Below are 23,825 nucleotides of genomic sequence, written 5' to 3'. Positions count from 1 at the left end.
ACTTCCATCATTACGCAAGGTTCCTTCTTGGATCTGACGGGTTAATTTATCTGTCAGTGAGCTTACTGCACGACAGTCTTTTATGCCTGCTCATTTTTCCAAAGCTGTCAACCAGTTCATCCAATTTCTCTTGCTTGTACCTTCCACTCCTTCCCCCAGAAGCTCACTGTCGCCTAAACTCTGGTTCTCAATATGTTGGATTATTGTAACAGCCTCTTTCTAAATTTACCTGCCACTACTCTCCGCCCTTTACATCTAATCCAGAACAGGACTGAGACGTGCCCTTGTCCTAAAGGCCTGGGATCGCATCTCTGCAGCTCCGAAATCCCTTCATTGGCTCCCAGTGGATGTAAGGATTAAATCCAAAACCCTCTGCATTGTCCACAAGGCCTTCTGAGGCCTGGGTCCAAAAAACCTTCAACTATCCCTCCGTAAATACCTCCCCTCTAGAGCGCTTCGCTCTTCTACCTCCAACTCCCTCAGGGTCAGTCATTTTTCAAAGAAATTAGTTGGGGGTAGATCTCGGTCTTCGGCTGGGGCCTCCCTTTGGAACAGCCTCCCTGCCACTCAAACTTGAGGAGAACCATCTCCGGTTCCGTAAGTACCTCAAGACCTTCCTGCTTTGCTTCTGTCTTTGCCTCTCTTCTCCCCTACTTATCTGTTTCTCATTCTGCACTGTGCACCTGGCCACCATCTGTCCTCCGGGCCTAGGTACCTGCTCACCCTGCCACCCTCCTGCAATGCCTCCGGGCCACCCCTTGCATTGGGGTCTGTATCTGTACCCATATAGTCCACCAGGCGCTTTCTTCTCTTCTGCATTTATCATACATACCCCGTCTGCTAAAGCCAGCACTTGCCACTTGCTGGCTGCGCTACCACTGTTCATTGTCTTGTATTTATTTTACTTATTTCTTATTATGTGTTTCTCCTCTGCTCCACACTTTCCACTTCTCCCCCCTTCCATGCACTTTCCCCCTTTTTCCCTTTCCCATGCACTTGCGCGTTGCCAATGTCACTAGGCCTAGTAAGATCGTAATTTTGTTCCGCCATGCTCTCCTCCCTTGCCGCGCTCTGAAACTCTTGTGTACGAGCGCAATATAAATAAAATATCAATTCAATAATCTAGATGTATTTCAGTGTTTAGGTGTGTTCTGGGTGCTCCATGGGTTTGTGAGCTTGGGCTCTCATTTTCACCCCCTAGGTGCGCTTTGGCACAAGTAGGTTTTTGCAAGTTGAAGATCACATTTTGCCACTTTGGAAGGAAACATAGGCTGCAGATACATACCAACTGAATGTCTACCATCTATAAGACAAAGGGTAGGGATGAGTACTGATAGCAAAGCTGCTCTGAATGCATCTTGTGTTGCTGTGGAGAACTGCAGATGTCACAGAACCTGGAACTCTGGACCCGTTTTCCTAATCAGTACTTCCTCACTTCCAAGCCTTATTCCCACAAAATGGCATTGTGGGCCTGTTCTTGTCGGCACTTGGGCACTAGGAGCAGTACTGCCCTGTGAAAGGCCAGAACCCGGAATTTGAGGCAGACAGAGAACCGATTTCAACTCATGGCGTCTGTGCCAGATGAGTTCAAATGAGGCCTGAGATGGTTCTGCTGCAGGTTCTTCTCCTCCCAGTGGTAGGTGACATCTATCAGCAGGTAAGGTGGCCCGGCACATGTGCCAACCATTTATCTGGGTGGGTACTACGGAGGAAGGAAGAACAGGTGTTAGGGCACACTCATGGTAACACTATTGCTTTAGGTAACTTATTAACAACTGTTGATGCTAAAAATGTAAAATAGTTGTCACCACAAGTTGCAACTTTACTGTCCTATACATAGTAAGCCCACCCTGCATCTTTAGGGAAAGCCACGCTTCAAAAGGCCCCTAGAGAAATCTGGTTCCCTGCTATGCGTCTGGTCAACTTCACTTCTTTGCACCATCGATCCTCATTAGTAATGCTAGGAGTCTGGAGCTGTACCGCAAAGATTGTGGGAAATGTATAGTCGGTGGCGTGCCTGACTGGTTGGCAGCCCCATCACAACTAAAACCACAAGGACCGCAACACCATGCACTGATGCACGAAGTGCACAAAGCAGGATTGGCAGGTGGACTACTTTAGCAAGAAAAGCAGTAGTTCCAGAGACTGGAAGAAGTGAACATCACAGGTCCCAAGGATTGCAATCTGAAAACATGCCACTACTAACCAGAAAAGCTATGGTTGGAATCCACCCTCACCTATCCCAAAAGGGAAAGAATTATTCATGCTAATAATGTGGCATGTTGCAGGCAGATTCTATCATTTATTGGTTGGATATTTAGAGTGCTCTTTTTTATAAGGGTGCTTTGAAACAGTATTTTACTTGCTGCATAAGCGCCTAACAAGCAAACAATAAATAAATAAATGCAAATAAATACAAGACCATAAAGTACCTCTCTGAGAATTTCAACGTGGAATTCTGGTGTGCAACTCCAACTCTTGCACCCAGAAATTTTGGGAAAACATGTGCCTCCTCTCCCATGTGTCTCAAGAGGAAGATGCAAGTCTTCTTTTGGTGGAATTTCTGGAAATCGTCCCAAAAGTATTCAAAGTTAAACTAGAAAGGTTAAAGAAGCTTGAATGCATACAGTGGTGACTTCCAAACGAAAGGATTATCATTTGTAGGTAACGCCTCTAAAATTAAGCAGTGGAAAATATAAACTGCCATATTGCCAAAGACGTCATTTTCTGGTGGCTATTAAATTGTTTCTGGTGCTGCGTTTGAATCTTGGATGAACCAATTTATATTTCGGATTTTGCCTCTTTTTAGGGCAAAAATCGGTTTAAACAAGGTCATTGTGTTTATTGACAGAAACTAACGCTTTTTTCAAATCAAGTGTTTAATTTGTGGTGTATATTTAGACTATGCAGCCACACACATTCATTTTCCTTTAGCTCGATTAGTTCCAGAGAGTAGCATTTCCCCATTTGTAAACCATGCTTCTTGCTGGCGGCTTTAAAAGTCATTGGTGGAGGTTGGCACTGCGGTATAACATACAATTTCCTCGTCACTGTAAAAACTGACTTCAAGGCAAATTGTCCCCCTGACATTTGGGCCATTGGTACACATAAAACACTGTGTTGCAGTAAATCTTTATCGTAAAAAACGTAGTGACACCCCTCATCATGTCCTATTACTACATGTAGAAAGAGTTTGCATGGCATTTTTACCACCATCATGAAATACCACAGGTTTGAGTTGGGTTTATTCAAGCATTCATTGTATGTATTCAATGTGGTCATACCCCCTTTTCAGATGGCAAACATGATATCAGAATATTTTTCAGCAAATAATATTGCTGGAAAATTGATGTTCAATACAAATATTTCTCAAAATGCGGCAATAGCCAAGTGAGCCCCAGCCATGGCCATTGGCAAAGCACAGGGCCAAGCCTGCACTCCAGAGCTGTACAGTTAACCTGTAGGAAATGTTACTAATAACATTTCAAAAAAATCTCACACAATGCCCCCACAATTCAATAATACATCCTGTGGGTACCGCTTGAGAAGTCAGCCTAGTTTCTCAATGTTCACAAACTACATCCATCGCTTCACTCTTTGGGAAGTGAAGCCACGTTTGTCACCAGGATTTCATTGGTCTCACTAGTTCCATCTGGTTCTATTGCTTCAATATAGAACGCACAATATTTCTATTAAGCAGACTTGTATTAGTTCATGTCCAACGTCGCGACTAGCTTGTCTATTTGAATGTTAACATGGGCAAAAGTGGTTGTGTTTTTACAAATCCAATGGTTGCTTACAAACACATCTTACATTAAAATATATCACCAACCTCAGTTTAGGAATCTCTACACCAGCATTCACATCCAAGAGGAGGCCATAGTTAATGTAGGATAAATACTGGATCAACCAGAATCTTTATGCAATCAAATTCATTAAAGACACCCTTAAGAATCGCAAATAATGTTTCTCAAGAGCTGCTGAACAATGCCACCGATTTTGCATTGGCGTTTTCTTTAGGATTTTGATTTCACATTTGACTGTCTAATGCTACACATAGAATGACCACTAGGGGAGCAGTTTTCAATTTGGCAGGATAAAGGAAAATGGGCTTACCTTCTTCTGTGGGATTAAACCCACATATTTCACAAATACATCGAACCCACTTATTCATCTCCTCTTCACTGTCTGCAACCAGGTAAAATGTCCGGTCAATGGTTTTGATGTCAAAAATGTAACTGTTTTCAAATTCCTTTTTGTTAAAAGTCAATCCAGCATCCACCTGCTCGCACAAGTTTAAATCAATAATTCGTATTGGTTTCTTTGTGTGGTCATTTTTGTAGTACTCCAAAACATCTGGATCTCCCGTTAAACGTCCGCTGCGAAGTATGAACCATCTCCTCTTCCATGCCTAAGAAACAGAACGGGAATAAGTAAGCTCAGTAGCAATTTAGGGATATCAGGATGTTTTATGGGACTACGACAACAACAAAAAAAAAAGAAATCCACCAAACTAAGCAGGAGCTGACAGTAGCCATTGTATATGAAATGGGACATCCTTAAAGCTACGGAATCAAGATAAAAGAAAATTGCATTGGCAGCTTGCAATTCACGGTCTATAACTTTCGAACACAAAGACCAGACTATGAAAATATATTACCCGTAGAATTAAAGGTATTTAATGCATGGATGAATAAGTCTATAAAATTGACAAATATGCGTGGATTCAAGTACAGGATGCATCAATCCGTCCATAACAACAGTAACTACAATGTTGTAGCACTGTTTTCATACTAGACAGCATCATGCGTGTGTCAATGCAAGAAAGCATGAAAGGGGTGTCAATCCCACGGAATTCTACGTTGGTAATGGACCCAGAATTATTCTCGGGAGTGAAATGCAAAGATTGATAAATCAGAGTCCATCAGCCAGATTATCCAAAAAGAACGCAAAAGAAAAAAGCGGACATGAGCATCTTTTTAACTTGCATTCCTTTCATAAATAAGCAGGTTACCTTCTCCTCAAAGGTGACCTGTGCATTTCATGGGGGCTGTAGAGCAGAGCAAAAGATGCAGTGGTCATCTCCATAGATGAATGAATTACAGACTCCCTGCATCCACTTGGGTGACATGAGCCAAGACAGGCTCTTTAAGATGCACACATCCAGATGCCCTTTGTGGACTGGAATGCACCTTGTTTGGCGCAGTAGCTAGCGCACCTCATCAATTGCGGCAAAAATAGTTGTGAGAATCTGCCCCATTGTCGTTATATTTGGTCGTGTACAAGAGTAAAACATGCATTCCCCATCACCATACGGCTAGCGGCCTACAACATTAAGTTTGGCACTCAAAGTAGCCTCACTAAATTCCTTTTCTGAGCTGTCACAGCCTCTGCACTTAGTAAGAGTATCCATCGAAGGGTGCAGAGGAGCTGGGAGAATACGCAAGCTCTTGGTGGAGAGGACAATAGAAATTGTATTTGAGGCATGACTATGCTCATCAAATGTTTAGGATATAATTAGAGGCTCAAATCTAAGCAGTTTAAAGCAACGACTCAATCTCTGGATTTTATCCAAATCATATTGAAAAAAATGTCTTGGGTGAGGGACAGTCCAAGCCAAGTTATGCAGAAATGCAAAGATGCTCAGGCACGTTTCTCTGCGATCCCAAGCGAAGCATGTAACTGCTGCATGCTTAGCAATGTTGCCTCTCTGCGATCCCAAGCTAAGCATGCAACTGCTGCATGCTTAGCAATGTTGCCTCTCTGCGATCCCAAGCTAAGCATGCAACTGCTGCATGCTTAGCAATGTTGCCTCTCTGCGATCCCAAGCTAAGCATGCAACTGCTGTCTGGTTTCTTCAGCAGTGAAGTGCTCCTGTGGTATGACCCATTGTAAACGTTAAAAGGTTAGTTGTAGGTACATTACTGATGTTAAAAGCTTTTAAAATATCTAGCAAGCTAAAAAGAAAATCTGTTGTATGATTAAAAACGTTTCAAATATGGCTGCAATGTATTCTGTAATCCACACAAGTTGCAAGTCACCAAAAAGTGACTTAAATACAATCCACATATCGGTGCATTTTCTTCCGTAGACAGCGGACAAAATGTTGTGGGTCGCTTTTAATGATGAAACAGTAACAGCTAGACCCTACCTACATGCCTTAAATTTACATTTTAAAAAGGAACCTACATTTTAAGGTGGGAATACACAGAGCCATGCTAATCGTCGGTGAATAAATATCTAATAAAGCAAACTAATTTTAATCATCCCACAGATTGCACTCTGCAAGCTATCCTGCACACAAAAGCAAGCCTGTAACACAAGGGGCACCCAGAGCCTGAAATACCCTCCCGCCCCGCACCCATAGCTCATCTTCCATCGTCAACCTCAACGCATGCCTCTTTCGACACACCTAAAACCAGTCAGACCACCTGCCCTGCGATCCTTTTTCTATCCTAATCTTCAGAGCCTATTCTGGAAACATGCAAGTTCTTTTTTCGCAACCTGCTTTTTAAACTTTGTAGGGCATGCCGAGACCCTTTGGCTGGGGTCGAGCGTTGCAAAAAAAGTTTAAATAAAATGCATTAAAAGGGAGACAGTGTGCCGCGCCTGTGCCACACATACCCACTACTATTTTGAGAGCTCAATTTTCAGTTCGGTACAAGGTATGGGAGCATTGGGTGAAAAACAAGAAATGAACCTCTGGCTGATGTTTCTGTCCCTTTAGATGTAAAGATGACATGTAGGTTGATAAAAGATCCTTTAATGGTAATAAATGCATAGGGCTCCTCTACACTGTAAAACTGGGACGCCTCAATCTGGTTTGGGTTACAATCTGCTGCTGAAAGCGGACTCCTCCTTTAAAAAAAAAAGATTGCAAGGTAAATAAGGGAGAACATGCAATTCATGAAAGTGCTGGGTTACTATGCTGTTGTACTGCACCGAGGTACCACAGTAGTACTTTCAAAGCACCAACGCCTTGTCCTAGGCATACTGTGACCCTACTGGGGTAACCAGGCCATAGTCTGCTTGGTGGAATAACAAGAGCAAAGGTGAAATCAGGGGGAGGGAAAGCGGGAAAGGAGTTTGCAGACACAGGGGGTGTGTTCACAGGAGGAGATAATTGTATTAGTGTTACACAGAAGAGAATGTGTTGAGCTAACGTGCATTGGGATTCCAAGGCAGTTTTGATGGGCGCGGGAGAGGCTCGAGAGCATGGTCGGGCAATCCTGGTTGATTTGTAGGCTTAAAATGCCCATTGTGGAAGAGAAAAAGGAACACTGTTCCACATGAATAAGGGCTGTGATAGGGTTCAAGGGTTTTGCAGAGATGTACTAGATATGGTGTTACACAGAGCACCCTAGGACCCCCATTCATACTGTTGCACTGTCATGCAGGGAAAGTTGTGGGCTGACTAGACGATATAGTCAGTGGATTGACAAAGCATTGATCATGGCACCAAAATAGCTATTGAAAGTTTGTAAAACTAGAAAGAAACAGCAAATGGAAGACTGGTTGAACGGATTGCTTGCCAGGTCAAGCTTTGAGAAGAATCTGTTTTTGAAGCTGGATTGGGAAGAACTATATCTGGACTTATGGACACCTTTTAATGCCATGCGAATAGGGACACAATGGGATATGTTTTGGTTGGAGATTAAAAGAGGTAAGGGGGCGTTAAATTGAATAAGTGTTTATGTTTGGTTTTTTGTATTGCGTTTGTCTTTTTTGGATACTGCATTGTTCCTTTAGGGTTAGTTGATAGTTAGAATGTTGAAAACTATGGGATGTGTTCTGAATAGTAATGGAATGTGCTGGTGAAATTAGTTTATTACAAATGTTGTGCATTTCAGCCCGTTTGTGACATTTTGTATACTTGGTATATAAAAATGCATAAAGGTTGCCAAAGAAATACCCATTGTTTCCATTTTTGTCACCGCAAATAAGTACTTAAATAATAATTAATTGGCTGCCACAGCAACTCAAAGGCAGCCTAATTCAAGAGTAGGACATGTGTGGTACGACCTTTGTTGGTAAGAAAAGGGCAAGGGGGTGGCATTTACAGAATTAAGAAAGTCAACATGTCATGTCTGTTATGAGATGGAAAGAAAACTATTTTAGCACCTGGTATAACAGACTCCACTGAGGAGTGGGTACAGAATCTTTCAGCCTGGGCGCCAACAATGTAAACACCAGTATGCCCAAAAGCAAGGGGCACTCTGCCCCCGAACAAACAGTTCCATGGTAGAGGTATGTTGAAGCCCATGAAGACACTTCTAGGTTAGCAGGGAACTTTTATACTGAAAACTGAAATCCATCCTAAGGACATAGCCCCAAAACTGCTGTGATGAGTTGTGCCGTTTCTGTAAAAACTTGCAGGACTCTTGTGTTGTTGTGGAGACTGCGCCCCTCTTAGGTGGTTGCTGGGCTCCTTGAGGACTAATCTGCATATGTATCACCTTTCCAATCTCTTCCATGAGCTGAAGTTCGCTAGTTTCTCCACCTCAGCCAATATATTTAAACAAAATACTGTGAGATTCAGACAAGGGCAAATGTGCAACGTATATGGAATATCGTCCATTCAGATATGCAAAACCTTTGTCCTTTTTTCCCCCCTCCAATTCTTAAACTGTTCATGCAAGGTTAACGCATGCATTTATGTACTCATGAAGATCGGTAGGTTTCTGGCTGATCACACAAGGGCGAAGCCTTAATAAGCATCTTCAAAAGCACAGATAATGCTATCACTTGGGATTTGCAGATAGTTTGAGGGAAAACAGATACACAGTCAAGGGCATCCCTATACTTACATCTGGGCCAAGCCACACGCTTCAATACACTTCTCCCTGGAATCTAACCTCAAAAGACCACAATGGTTAGAAGCCTCCACCCTCAAACTAGCACAGAGGGTCTGAGACGGCATTGCATCATCAGATACTTTCTAAAAAGTAGAAAAGCTATTTTATTAGAAAAAACTGCAGGTCACTAAAGAGTAGTTTAGCTTCAGGTACAAGGAACAAACTCAAATGTATTTAAACACTTTTGCCAAACAAATATAGGCTTTTAAAATGGAACGACTATCACCCACTGTTTTGCTTCTATGCATAAATACACTAGAATCATCGTGGGGGGCGGGGGGATCACCTTTTGGACCAAATGAGCCAGCCTCTGCTTTCAGTTAATCAATGTGATTAGATAACATTAGACAACACATCCACATTGTAAGGAACTTTGTAAGGAACTTTGGACCTAAGGGAAAAGGGCCTAAAGTGAAACGATAACCAAAAAGAAAATACGTGTTTATAGAGTGAAATGATGTCTCCTGTTGGATGGCGCATCTTGCTCATTGCCATGACGAAAAGAGCACTCCATATGAAGTGAGAGGTGCACATAAGTGCCTGCACACCCGAGGAATGAACAGCAACCATTTCTGAATCCATGAAAAGAAATTCCAGAGACTGGCTTGTCAATGCATTATTTGAACTAGAACTTTCTGCATCAAAAAATGCAACAGGCTTGATTTCACCTTCGAATATACAAATGTAAAATCATACATTTCTCCAACTATTGCCTGATCAGTATATGAAGACATGCAGAAAAATGAACTGTACCACATGTAAAATAATCTGTACGGGTTCAAAAGAATTCAGCAGGTCTTACAATGTTTACTGCAATTATAAATCTACTCCATGGTACCTGGAGCTGGAGTGGACCCGATTTCACCTCTTCTCCTACAGCCCATACCACATCACAAAACATGAAGTCCTATTAAGGCCCCGATTCACTGCGTTCATACCAACGAGGTCAAAAAACCTTTGCCACATGACTGGCTAATGTATAATCAAAGAAGACTGTCAATTGCATCAAGTGTAGGCCCCACATAAAATCCATTTAGCTAAAGTCATGTAGCAGCTTACTCTACTCCGACAACTGGCCTCAACATATATTCATATTAGGAAGGGAACTGTATATGGGATGCATCAACAGTGATTTCTGTTGGCCAAAGTCAACATTCCTTTAATTATAAAATGAATAGGAACGTTACATGTGTGCAATTTAATCACAAAATGTAACCATTAAAAAACTTTACAAGGGAAGCTTTTCGAAACTAGGCCAATTGCAATTTCACCCAGCCTAATATTCTCATGGGGTGGAATGGAAAAATTGAAGATAAATAGGGAAAATGATTCTCTGGAAACACTCAATGCATAGACATTCTGTATTTTGCATTCTTCATCCTGATGTTAAAACAGAATATAGGTCAATAAACTCTACACCAGTACATGTTAATATGCAGTTGTTGCAATTAAACAAAATGTATCTCCATAACATGAAGAGTGGAATTCCCTTCACCTTTGCAGTCACAGCACCTCCTTTCATGCCACATGATGTGGAGAGATGAGGATTATAAAATAGCTTGCACAAAGAATTGATATTATGAACCTTGGGAGATTAATATTGAATAACATTTCTGGATACAACTGGAAGGAGGTGGCTAGGGGGGCAGAGCTGAATCCATTTGGATGACCAATTCCTAGGCATGCTCGAGAAACCCTTCCAGAGAGAGGTGATCAGCCCATATTGGAACCTTGGTTCCAGACAGCCAGTGGAAAATGACCTTAAATGAGGCAGCAGCTCCAGATTTATGATCTAAGAAGAGTCCCCAAAATGAGAAGCCACACTTAAAATGTCAGTAGAAACCCACTATAACTCCAAATTGTCCCTAAAGACTGTCCATGGTAAATCCTGGACTACAGTGCTGGGAGCCCAGGGAAATGCTAATGTAAGAAAGATAGATGTGCAGTGTTAAATATTGTGCCATGTCACTCCCATTTACATAAAGAACACATCGAGATATCCTTTCCTTAAAACCCAATGCATTTTTGTACTGAGAGGTGCAATTTCAAACTGACCATATTTTGGTGCAACTTAAATGCAGAAGTGTTGTTGTAAAATCAAGCATCATTAAATAGAATCCTTGTGTTATGCCAGCATAGAATCATGCGGGCCATAGTACCAACATGATATACTATTGCTTAATGCAATGTGCTATCCAAAATTTGCAGCCGGTAGGTGTCATAAATTATGTCTACACAAATACAAATGAGCCTAGAATTAATCACATTCACAGAAAATCGTGCGTGTTAAACCTCTGATAACCCCGATATTGAAATGACCAGGCAGACCCATGTGTAACGTGAAAGGGCAAGGGTGTTTGGATATGGTACATTTCACAAGAGAAGGAACAAGTTAATTACCTGTAACTGTTGTTCTCCAGCATGGGTCTGGCATGGATTGACATGCTCATGAATATTCCCCGTCGTCATGCCGGGAATCCTCGGTATAGAAAAAAATCAGTGTCAGTTTCGTTTCTGATCTGTCTTTCTTAGTAGCAACCAATCACTCGTCTCTGGGTCATACTGCCCCCAGCCAATGACTGCCCTCTTCCTAAGCCCCGCCTCTGGCAGCCATCATCAGATTTGGTAGCACGTAAAGTGGCAGTATGACCAAGTGAAGAGACGCAGAGGGGTAGGCGGGAGGGTTCGCATGTGAATCCATGCCAGACCCATGCTGGAGAACAACAGATACAGGTAAGTAACTTGTTCCTTCTCCAGCATGGGGTCTGGCATGGATTCACATGCTCATGAATAAGAGAATACATAGCAGTACACACATGCACAACCACGGGAGGTGGCAACAGGCTCAACATTAAGCAATACAACAACTCAACATTAAGCATCTCTTACCTCCTCACCAGGCTCACCATAAGCGAACAGGTTGCGCAGCACTGCTTGGCCAACCCTGGACTCCTCCCTGGAGTCCCGATCGACGCAGTAGAAACTTGTGAAGGTGTGCGTCGACCTCTACGTCGCAGCCCTGCAAATGTCCAGCAGGGGCACACCAGACAGGAACGCCGTGGTAGCAGCGATCGCTCTGGTCGAATGGGCTCTCGGACGGCCGGCAGCGGTCGGTTTGCCAACCGGTGACAGTGCATGATGCAGCCGGAGAGCCATCTGGAAATGGAAGTCTTCGAGAGAGCCTTCCCTTGATTCACAGTCCCAAAGTTCACAAAGGAACAAGTTACTTACCTGTAACTGTTGTTCTCCAGCATGGGTCTGGCATGGATTCACATGCTCATGAATATTCCCCGTCGTCAGGCTGGGAATCCTCGGTAAAGAAAAAACCAGTATCAGTTTCGTTTCTGATCTGTCTTTCGTAGTAATAACCAATCACTGGTCTCTGCGTCATACTGACCACAGCCAATGACTGCCCTCTACCTAAGCACCGCCTCTGGCAGCCATCTTCAGATTTGGAAGCACGTGAAGTGGCAGTATGACCAAGTGAAGAGCCGCAGAGGGGTAGGCGGGAGGGTTCGCATGTGAATCCATGCCAGACCCATGCTGGAGAACAACAGTTACAGGTAAGTAACTTGTTCCTTCTCCAGCATGGGGTCTGGCATGGATTCACATGCTCATGAATAAAGAATACATAGCAGTACACACATGCACAACCACGGGAGGTGGCAAAGGCTCAACATTAAGCATCACATAAACTCAACATTAAGCATCTTACCTCCTCACCAGGCTCACCTCAGGCGAACAGGTTGCGCAGCACTGCTTGGCCGACCCTGGACTCCTCCCTGGAATCCCGGTCGACGCAGTAGAATTTCGTGAAGGTGTGCGTCGACCTCCACGTAGCAGCCCTGCATATGTCCAGCAGGGGCACACCAGATAGGAACGCCGTGGTAGCTGCGATCGCTCTGGTGGAATGGGCTCTCGGACGGCCAGGCAGCGGTCGGTTTGCCAACCGATGACAGTACATAATACAGCCGGAGAGCCATCTGGAAATGGAAGCCTTCGAGAGAGCCTTCCCCTGATTGACAGGTCCAAAGTTCACAAAGAGTTGTGACGTCTTCCGAAAACACTTCGTGCGGTCTACGTAGAACTTCAGCGCTCTAGCCACATCCAGCAAGTGCAAAGTCCTCTCAGCCGGCGACGAAGGCGACGGGAAGAACACAGGCAACACCAAGGGTTCGTTGAGATGGAAGTCCGACGGCACCTTGGGCATGAAGGAGGGGTGCGTCCTGAGCACTACCCTCGTGTCGTGGAAAGTCAAGTACGGGGCCTTGCAGGAAAGGGCCTGGATCTCTCCCACTCGTCGTGCGGAGGTGATGGCCACAAGAAAAGCTGTTTTCCACGATAGAAACTTCAACGGGGCCGAGTGCAGAGGCTCGAACGGAGGTCCCATGAGCTTGGTCAGCACCACGTTGAGCTCCCACGCCGGGGCCGGAGCCTTCACCGGCGGGAACGATCTGAACAGTCCCTTCATGAACTCTTTCACCAGACGATGAGACCACAAGGACGTCCGCCCCGTGGTTCTGGTGTATCGGGAGATCGCAGCAAGATGAATCTTGATGGACGCGTGTGCCAGACCAGCTTTGGCCAGCGTCAGCAGGTACGGCAGTACTTGGGGAGCCGTAATCCATAGAGGGTTAATCTTCTGTGCGTGGCACCAGACAGAGAACCTCTTCCATTTGTGTCCGTAGCATTTAAGAGTCGAGGACGCCCTGGCCTTTGCAAGAACCTCTCTGCAATCGGCCGGTATGTCGTATCCTCCAAACTCTAGCGCTGCAGGAGCCAGGCCTGCAAGTTCAGCGACTTCGGGTCGTGGTGGAGGATGGCGCCTCCTTCCCTGGAGAGTAGATCCGCGTCCGCCGGCAGCTTGATCGGCGGGGACGCTGACAAGTCCAGAAGGTCCGGGAACCATATCTGCCTCGGCCACGCAGGTGCGACGAGGATCATCCTGCACCGTGACCTCTTGAGCTGGTTGACGAGCCGGATTAGCAGAGGCAAGGGAGGGAACGCGTAGAGGAACAGGCCCTCCCAGGGGAACGAGAAAGCATCGCCCATGCTCCTCGTCTGGGGAAACCTGCTGGCGAACCTCCGGCACTTGGGACTGGTAATGACGCCCTTGGACCACGAATCTGAGGAATTTTCGGTGCCCCTTTAGGATGGGAATGTGGAAGTAGGCATCCTCCAAATCCAACGACGATAGGAAGTCTCCTTCCTCCAGCTGACCCAGGACGTGCTGGAGGGTGACCATCCGGAACTTCTGCGCCTTGATGAACTTGTTCAGACGTCGCAGGTCTAGGATGGGGCGCCATCCTCCCGTCTTCTTCTTCACGAGGAAGTATCGCGAGTAGACTCCGGAGCCCCGAAGCCTCTTTGGGACGAGTTCGATGGCGCCCTTTCTGAGCATCGCCTTTACCTCCAGGAGAAGTTGAGGGACGTGAAGTTCTTTCCTGGCCACGGGGGGGACGCGCGGGCACCTTCTTTGAAACTCGAGCGCGTGGCCCCGGGCCAGGGCGTCCAGCACCCAACGGTCGGTGGAGATGGACTCCCACACGCTGACGAAGCCCGCCAGCCGGCCTCCCACCGGGGTGCTTCGGTGGGGGCCCGACCCCACGGCCGGTTCAATCCTGCTTGGACGCGGCCTTGCCGCCTTGACCTCCTTGGCGACGACGGCGGGGTCCGCTAGACTTGCCTCGTCCTCTGTAGGCCTCTTGCGACGACGAGCGGGCCGCTTGACGGTAGGAAGCGAAACCGCCGCCGGAACCTTTGGAGGCGCCCTTGCCTCCGCCGCTCTGAAAGGGCGTTCGTCGTTGCTGCAGGACTCCAAGGGCCCTGGCCGTCTCAGTATCCGCCTTGATGGCCTGAAGGGAATCGTCCACTGTCTTCCCAAACAGGTTGTTCCCGTCGAAGGGCATGTCCAGGACTCTGGTCTGGACGTCCTGCCGAAAGTCTGTAGCTTTGAGCCATCCACGACGTCGAAGGCAAACGCCGTTGCCCAGCTGGCGGAACCCAGTGTCGGCGATGTCCGTCGCCACGGTGATGGCGTGGTCCGACGCCACCTCACCTTCCTGCAGGATCTCAAGGGCCTCCGCCCTCTTGTCGTCCGGCAGAAAATCCAGCAGGGGAGCTATCTTGTACCAGAGCTCCCTGTCGTAGCGGGCCACGATAGCCAAGGCGTTGGCCGCCTTAATCGTCGTCGCTGCCGACGAGATGACTCTACGTCCCATAGCATCCAATTTCTTTCCCTCGCCGTCCGGCGGGGAAGTTGATGTGGAGGCCACACCCCCCCCCGCTTTCTTCCTGGCTGCCGCGGATACGACGGAGTCCGGGGTAGGCTGCGCCCGGAGGCATAGGGGGGCCGTGTCCGGGACCCGGTACTTTTTCTCGTACCGGTCTCTTCTAGCTGGCGTCGTGGAAGGGTTCTTGAGGAGGGAAAGGCCCTCATCCCAAATGTCGTCCAACAGAGGCACTGCGAGGACCGTCTTCCTCTTGGCCTCGCGCCGCTGATAAAGGAAGCCTTCCTTTTTCTTCTCCTCAGGGCAGAGTTGGAAAAGCTCGGAAGCCCTGGAGATCATGGAGTGGAAAGATCCAATCTCGTCGGGCGGAGAAGCACTGGTGGGAGGCGACGACGGAAAATCCTCGTCGTATGCCTCGTCGTCCGTACCCGTCGCTGCCGTGTCAGTCCCCGTATCATCCCCTCGGGTGGACGGGGAGGAGGGCTGGACGGGGCGCGACGGTTGAAAAGGAGGTGGTGGATGGATCCTTCTTTTCTTGGTGGGGGGAACACCAGAAGATCCCGGTTCTGGATCCCCCGACGGGAGAGGTTCCTCCGTCGGTAACGGTAGCCTCGTCCTTATCTCGGAGCATAAGGACTGTATGGCCAACAAAATGGCCGCCGAGTTGTCTTGCGGCGCTGGCAGAGGGGAATCCGACGGGCGAGCAGGGGCCCCGTCGGTATCCTCGACGATGTCGTCGTCGTCACCTGCGTCGGGGTCCATTCCGACGGGCTGGCCTTCTTTCACGCCTAGGCCGTGGCTTAAGACCTCGATCAGCTCCTCTTCTGAGGTTGAGGCCGAATCTACGACGACGCCCTGCCCCCCCTTCTTCCCCACGGAGGGTTTCACGGGGGTCCTATCGATGGGCACAAAGGAAGACTCCCTCCGCGGAGGCAGGGAGATTCTGGGCCCTGAGGTCGCCACCACTGGTGTAGCCACCACAGGCTGAGCCAGGGCCGCCGCGACCGTTTCGATAGAGGGCTTGGTCGGATGGATCAAGGCCTTCACCACCTTAGGTGCGCTCACCGCCTTATCCTTGAGGGAGGGGGCACTGCCACGCTCCTCCTCTGCCTTAGAGCTCGACCGGGGCCTCTCCAGGAGCTTCGCCGGGTGCTCGGCCTTCCTCTTACCCGACCCAGAGCGTTGGCTCGTGGTTGATGGTGCCGGGGAGGGTGCGCCCTGCCTGCCGCCCGTAGAGCCCGACCGTTCGGCGCTCCCGGTGCCAGCGGACTCGCGGTGCTTGGCCTTATGTTGGGCCCCCGTCGCCGGGGCACCCTCAAAGGTCTTAGAAGACCGCTCGGATTTCTTCTTCTTCTCGCCAGACGGGCTCTTACCCTCCAGCCAGTTGGCGAGACGTTGATGGCGGTCCTTCATGGTCCGTTCCGACATGTTGCCGCAAAACGCACAGTCCTTCTCCACGTGCGTCTTGTCCTCATGAAGGCAGTAAAGGCAGAAAGAGTGCTCGTCCTCCTTGAAGACGTTCTGCAGCTGGCATCCAGGGCAGACCCTGAACAGCTTTCCGGGCGTCGAGCTTCCCTTCTCCTGGGCCATCTCCGAGACCGGGCCTGAGAAGCTTCTGGAGTCCTCCGAAGTGTAGCTCGACGAAATCTTCACCCTTGAGGGGCACAGATGAATCCGACACGGGTCCCCGTTGATCGGATGTAGGATCGGTGGAGCTTGAGGCTCTTTTGACCGAAAGAATCGAAGTTTTTTGTGAAAAAAGCGCAAAAAAATAGCACTAACGCTCGAGAGCAATAGCACGAGGATCCCAACACATGAACGTGCGGTAAAAATCTGAAGATGGCTGCCAGAGGCGGTGCTTAGGTAGAGGGCAGTCATTGGCTGTGGTCAGTATGGCGCAGAGACCAGTGATTGGTTATTACTACGAAAGACAGATCAGAAACGAAACTGATACTGGTTTTTTCTTTACCGAGGATTCCCAGCCTGACGACGGGGAATATTCATGAGCATGTGAATCCATGCCAGATCCCATGCTGGAGAAACAGTGCGTCTTGCGCGGGTACCAGGTGGGACTTGGCGTAGTTCACGGAGAATCCCAGGTCCGTGAGAAGTTGGACGGTCCTTGCTGTGTGCTCCACGGCGAGCTCCCTCGTCTTGGCTCGGATGAGCCAGTCGTCCAGGTAGGGATAGACGTGGATCCCCTCTCGGCGCATCTGCGCCGCCACTGGTGCAAGGCACTTGGTGAATACCCTGGGTGCCGACCGTAGACCGAAGGGAAGGGCTCTGAACTGATAGTGACGCCCTTGGACCACGAACCTGAGAAATTTTCGGTGCCCCTTTAGGATGGGAATATGGAAGTAGGCATCCTCCAAATCCAACGACGACAGGAAGTCGCCCTCCTCCAGCTGACCCAGGACGTGCTGGAGGGTGACCATCCGGAACTTCTTGCCTTGATGAACTTGTTCAGCCGTCGTAGGTCTAGGATGGGGCGCCATCCTCCCGTCTTCTTCTTCACGAGGAAGTATCTTGAGTAAACTCCGGAGCCCCGAAGCCTCTTTGGGACGAGTTCGATGGCGCCCTTCCTGAGCATCGCCTTTACCTCCCGGAGAAGCTGAGGGACGTGAAGCTCTTTCCTGGCCACAGGGGGGACGCGCGGGCACCTTCTTTGAAACTCGAGCGCGTGGCCCTGGGCTAGGGCGTCCAGCACCCAACGGTCGGTGGAGATGGACTCCCACACGCTGACGAAGCTCGCCAGCCGGCCTCCCACCGGGGTGCTTCGGTGGGGGACCGACCCCACGGCCGGTTCAATCCTGCTTAGACGAGGCTTTGCTGCCTTGACCTCCTTGGCGACGACGGCGGGGTCCGCCTGACTTGCCTCGTCCCCTGTAAGCTTCCTGAGACGACGAACGGGCCGCTTGACGGTAGGTGGAAAATCCGCCACCGGAACCTTTGGAGGCGCCCTTGCCTCCGCCGCTCCGAAAGGGCGGCCGCCGTTGCTGGAGAACCCCGAGCGCCCGGACCGTCTCCGTGTCCGCTTTAATGGCTTGAAGGGAATCGTCCACTGTTTTCCCAAACAGGTTGTTCCCATCGAACGGCATGTCCAGGACTCTGATCTGTATGTCTTGACGAAAGTCAGTAGCCTTGAGCCATCCACGCCGCCTAAGGCACACGCCGTTGCCCAACTGGCGAAATCCAGTGTCGGCGATGTCCGTCGCAATCGTATTGGCGTGGTCCGACGCCACCTCACCTTCCTGCAAGATCTCCAGGGCATCCGCCCTCTTGTCGTCTGGTAGGAAGTCCAGCAGGGGAGCCAGTTTGTACCACAGCTCCCTGTCGTAGCGGGCTACGATAGCCAAGGCGTTAGCCGCCTTAATCGTCGTCGCTGCAGACGAGATGACCCTGCGCCCCATCGTGTCCAATTTCTTTCCCTCGCCGTCCGGCGGGGAAGTCGACGTGGAGGCCGCACCCCCCCCCCCCCGCTTTCTTCCTGGCCGCTGCGGAGACGACAGAGTCCGGGGTAGGCTGTGCCCGGAGGCACAAGGGGGCCGCGTCCGGGACCCGGTACTTCTTCTCGTACCGGTCTCTTCTAGCCGGCGTCGTGGATGGGTTCTTGAGGAGGGCTAGGCCCTCATCCCAAATATCGTCCAGTAGAGATACCGCGAGGACCGTCTTCCTCTTGGCCTTGCGCCGCTGATAAAGGAAACCTTCCTTCTTCTTCTCCTCCGAGCAGAGCTGGAAGAGCTCGGATGCCCTGGCGATCATGGAGTGAAAAGATTCAATCTCGTCGGGCGGGGAAGCCCGGGTGGGAGGAGACGACGGCAGATCCTCGTCGTACACCTCGTCGTCCGTACCCGTCGCGGCCGTGTCAGTCCCCGTATCATCCCCTCGAGACGTGGACGGGGAGGAGGGCTGAACGGGGCGCGACGGCTGAAAAGGAGGTGGAGGGTGAATCCTTCTTTTCTTAGGAGGGGGGCTGCCCGAAGGGCCTGGTTCCGGGTCCCCCGACGGGAGTGGTTCCTCCACTGGTAACGGCAGTCTCGTCCTTATCTCTGAGCATAAGGACTGTATAGCCAACAAAATGGCCGCCGAGTTGTCTTGCGGCACTGGCAGAGGGGAATCCGATGGGCGGTCAGGGGCCCCGTCGGTACCCTCGACGATGTTGTCGTCTCCTGCGTCGGGATCCCTCCCGACGGGCTGGTCTTCTTCCACGCCAACGCCGTGGCTTAAGACCTCGATCAGTTCTTCCTCAGAGGTTGAGGCCGAATCCACGACGACCTCCTGCCCCCCCTTTTTCTTCTCCGTCGGAGGTTTCACGGGGGTCCTGTCGATGGGCATAAAAGAGGACTCCCTCCGCGGTGGCAGGGAGACTCTGAGCCCCGAGGTCGCCACCACTGGTGTAGCCTCCACAGGCTGAGCCAGGGCCGCCGCGACTGTCTCGATAGAGGCCTTGGCCGGATGGATTAAGGCTTTCACCACCTTAGGTGCGCTCACCGCCTTCTCCTTGAGGGGGGGACACTGCCTCGCTCCCCCTCCGCCTTCGAGCTCGACCGGGGCCTCTCCAGGAGCTTCGCCGGGTGCTCGGCCTTCCTCTTACCCGACCCAGAGCGTTGGCTCGTGGTTGATGGTGCCGGGGAGGGTGCGCCCTGCCTGGCGCCCGTAGAGCCCGACCGTTCGGCGCTCCCGATGCCAGCGGACTCGCGGTGCTTGGCCTTATGTTGGACCCCCGTCACCGGGGCGTCCTCAAAGGTCTTAGAAGACCGCTCGGATTTCTTCCTCTTCTTCTCGCCGGACGGGCTCTTCCCTTCCAGCCAGTTGGCGAGACGTTGATGGCGGTCCTTCATGGTCCGCTCCGACATGTTGCCGCAAAACGCACAGTCCTTCTCCACGTGTGTCTTGTCCTCATGTAGGCAGTAAAGACAAAAGGAGTGTTCGTCTTCCTTAAAGACATTCTGCAGCTGGCATCCAGGGCAGACCCTGAACAGCTTTCTGGGCGTCGAGCTTCCCCTCTCCTGGGCCATGACCGAGATGGGCCTGAGAAACTTCTGGAGTCCTCCAAAAGCGTAGCTCGACGAATCTTCACCCTTGAGGGGCGTGGACGAATCCGACACGGGTCCCCGTTGATCGGATGGAGAGTCGGTGGAGCTTGAGGCTCTTTTGACCGAAAAAACCGAAGTTTTTGAGAACAAACGTGAAAAAATAGCACTAACGCTCGAGAGCAATAGCACGAGGATCCCAACACATGAACGTGCGGTAAAAATCTGAAGATGGCTGCCAGAGGCGGGGCTTAGGTAGAGGGCAGTCATTGGCTGTGGTCAGTATGACGCAGAGACCAGTGATTGGTTACTACTACGAAAGACAGATCAGAAACGAAACTGATACTGGTTTTTTCTTTACCGAGGATTCCCAGCCTGACGACGGGGAATATACATGAGCATGTGAATCCATGCCAGACCCCATGCTGGAGAAAGACGACTCCCTCCGTGGTGGCAGGGAGACTCTGGGTCCTGAGGTCGCCTCCACAGGCTGAGCCAGGGCCGCTGCGACATCCTCAATCGAGGTCTTAGCAGGGTGAACTAAGGCCATCGTCACCTTCTGTATGCCTGGGGCCTTCACCTTGGGGGGAGGGTCTGAGCCTCCCTCCCCCTCTGCCGGAATCTTCGAGATCGACCGGGTCCTCTCCAGAAGCTTTGCCGGGTTCTCGGACTTCCTCTTACCCGAGCCAGAGCGTTGGCTCGTGGTTGATGGCGCCGGGGAGGATGCGCCCTGCCTGGCAGCCAAGGAGCCCGACCGTTTGGCGCTCCCGGTACCCGCGGACTCGCGTGCTTGGCCTTTTGTTGGGCCCCCGTCGCCGGGACGCCCTCTCAGGACTTAAAAGACTGCTCGGACTTCTTTTTCTTCTTCTCGCCTGACGAGCTCTTCCCTTCCAGCCAGTTGACGAGACGGAGGTGGCAATCCTTCATGGTCCGCTCCGACATGTTCCCACAAAACGCACAGTCCTTCTCCGTGTGCGTCTTGTCCTCATGGAGACAGTAGAGGCATAACGAATGCTCGTCCTCCTTGAAAACATTCTGACGCTGGCATCCAGGGCAGGTCCTGAACAGCTTCCTGGGCGTCGAGCTTCCCTTCTCCTGGGCCATGTCCGGGGTAGGCCTCGGAACTTCTGGAATCTTCCAAAAGCGTAACTCGAGGAAATCTTCACCCTTGGGGGGCGTAGAAAACTCCGAAACGGATCCCCGTTGATCGGATGTGGAAACGGTGGAGCTTGAGGCTCTATTTAACTGAAAAATTAGAAAAATCTCCTGAAAAAAGCGCAAAAACGCAGCAAAAGCTCGAGAGCTACAGCACGAGGACTCCCAACACTTGAACGTGTGGTAAAAATCTGAGGATGGCTGCCAGAGGGGGGGCTTAGGGAGAGGGCAGTCATTGGCTGGGGGCAGTAAGACCCAGAGACCAGTGATTGGATACTACTAAGAAAGACAGATCAGAAACGAAACTGATACTGATTTTTTTCTATACCGAGGATTCCCGGTCTGACGACGGGGAATATCAGCATGTGCATCCATGCCAGACCCCATGCTGGAGAATAGTACATCTCCAACTCAAAACCGACAGACCTGGGGGCAAATGAATAGGAATAGAATAACTAATTTTAAGGGGCACACAGATTGAAATTAGCATACACATGTTAAGAGAAAGGTGCATATACATAGTCTGAAAAGTCTGCATACATGTTTTCAAATAAGAATGCACAATCCATGCACATTTTATTTTCCTAATCCAAACCTGTAAGAGTCAGACACACTTGGTTTTTGCCTACATTTAAATGACCTGCTCGTAGCCAATACATTCACAACCATGCACTTACACAGGGGAGCTATGTAGGATGAATATGTGTTTCTACATGTTAATTCAAGTAACTTTTCTCTGATACCTTACTTGTTTTGATACTGGAGAACGTGAAGTGTTTTTGTTTGAAGACTTTCTAAATGGTGCTATATGTGAACATACCGGCTGAAAAGCAGCAATACATGGATGTAAATTGTGTTGCTTATATAGAAGAAATCATAGGAGTGTATTTACAATGCCCAGCATATTTTAGAGTATATTAAATACCTAGAATTGGTTATGGAAATTAATGCTTGTGTGAATTGAAGTAGCAAGATTCATATAGGCAGGGAAACATTTGTTTTGTTAACTAAGCGTTTATGAGTCTAGAACATGGCAGTGATTTCCTTGGTATAAAGCTGGAGACTTTTTCTGAAGTGGACTTAATTCTTTAAAAATAAATTTCAGTTTTTGAAAACCGTCAATTTTTCATACACATAACTGAGGGTTGAGATTGTAAAACAGAAATATATGAGATTAGTTATGTGGCACCAGGGGCAGCAATAAATATATATTTCTATAGCGCATGCACACAGCCACACCCTCCAGACACCGCTCTCAACTTAACCACGGCAGTCCTTATATCCATTGCCTGGTCCATATCTGAGTGATGCCTACTTTAGTGGGGAACGAGGGAGGGCATATGGAGTAAGGGGGACTATGGACTAGGAGCACAGTAGTCACAACAATGAGTAGCTTTTACTCAATGCAGACATACCGCGCCCCTTTCACCATACTTGTGGGAGATTACACCACATACACGCACATAGAAGGGAGGTGGACCTAAAAAAGACTAACCAAAAAGGTCGGGCAGTACTGCCCATCCAAAGGTGGCATCAGCCCAAGAGCTTGAATCTAAGAATTAGTGCCTAAAAAACGCTGAAGATGAGGCCCACGTGGTGGCCCTGGCAATGACCTCCGAAGGAACATGCCTTTGGAAGGCCACAGACACTGCCATTGCTCTTACCACATTTGTGTGGAAGCCCTAGGGAGGGTCCATCCCTTGACATTTGTAGCTTTCACTAATACAAGAAACTATCCACCAGACGATGGTGGCCTTGGAAGCCAGAGGACCATTGGAATGGTCTCCGTAAAGAGTAACAGCCTCTCTGAGGACCCAAACTCATCAGTTCTGGCAAAGTAAAAATTAAGCACTAGGACATACAATACGTGCAAAACCTACTCCCCCTCCGAAGACTGCTTAGCAAAAAACATTGGTAGGGAGAACTCCTGGATGATATGGAAATCGGGCACGATCTTGCACAGAAAAGAAAGATGGATCAGAAGGACAACCTTGTCCTTATGGAATCCAGAAAAAGGGTCACAGGCCAAAAGGGCATTAAACTTGCTGACTCGTGAGTCGAAGTACCCGAGACAAGAAACTAAACTTTCCAGGCAACAAAACTAATGTACACCATGGCCATGGGCTCAAACGGATTGCGAGCCGAAGCAGAAAGGACAACATTGAGGTACAAGGCAGGATGTGGCCCTCTGGCTTGGGGAACGGACGCGTCAGCCCCTAAAAGTGCCTTTTCATGACCGCATTGCTAAAGGAGAATGAATTGCCACCCGCATTCCTATATGACTCCCCACAAAAACATAGGTGCGGCCAGATTCACTGGATCTGCCAGAATTAGATTCAAGTCAAACATTCATCTGAGGTGTGAGTCGAAGTCTCAGTTTAAAGGATTTAAGTTTCAATCATCCCCACAATAACCAGAAAATTGACCATGCAAATGGTATTCACCCTTCATCAAGTCTACTCGCCAATGAGCTAGTACATTTTGCAAGCCCTGAAATTATACTACACGAATTTCCAATACAGGGAGTTTACTACAATAAGAACCAACTACGT

The 23,825-nt window shown here is 49.2% G+C and overlaps 1 protein-coding gene across 6 annotated transcripts in view; it reads right to left on the bottom strand.

The window, feature by feature from the left end:
• Positions 1 to 23,825, bottom strand: part of GAB1 (GRB2 associated binding protein 1) — a 534,151-nt gene that overhangs the window by 290,223 nt on the left and 220,103 nt on the right. For 3 of the 6 annotated variants that reach the window (XM_069631206.1, XM_069631205.1, XM_069631207.1), the window contains exon 2: positions 4,117 to 4,411. The exons of the other annotated variants lie outside the window; for them this stretch is intronic. In XM_069631206.1, the coding sequence (XP_069487307.1) occupies positions 4,117 to 4,411 (295 nt within the window). The remainder of the gene's footprint in view (positions 1 to 4,116; positions 4,412 to 23,825) is intronic. 6 annotated transcript variants of the gene reach the window in all.

Source organism: Ambystoma mexicanum, chromosome 6q (assembly GCF_040938575.1).
Source record: "Ambystoma mexicanum isolate Mex_15411 chromosome 6q, UKY_AmexF1_1, whole genome shotgun sequence".
In the NCBI taxonomy this organism is placed as follows: domain Eukaryota; kingdom Metazoa; phylum Chordata; class Amphibia; order Caudata; family Ambystomatidae; genus Ambystoma; species Ambystoma mexicanum.
The sequence above is the reverse complement of the archived record's forward strand: the minus strand, read 5'-3'. Positions and strand labels throughout refer to the sequence as shown.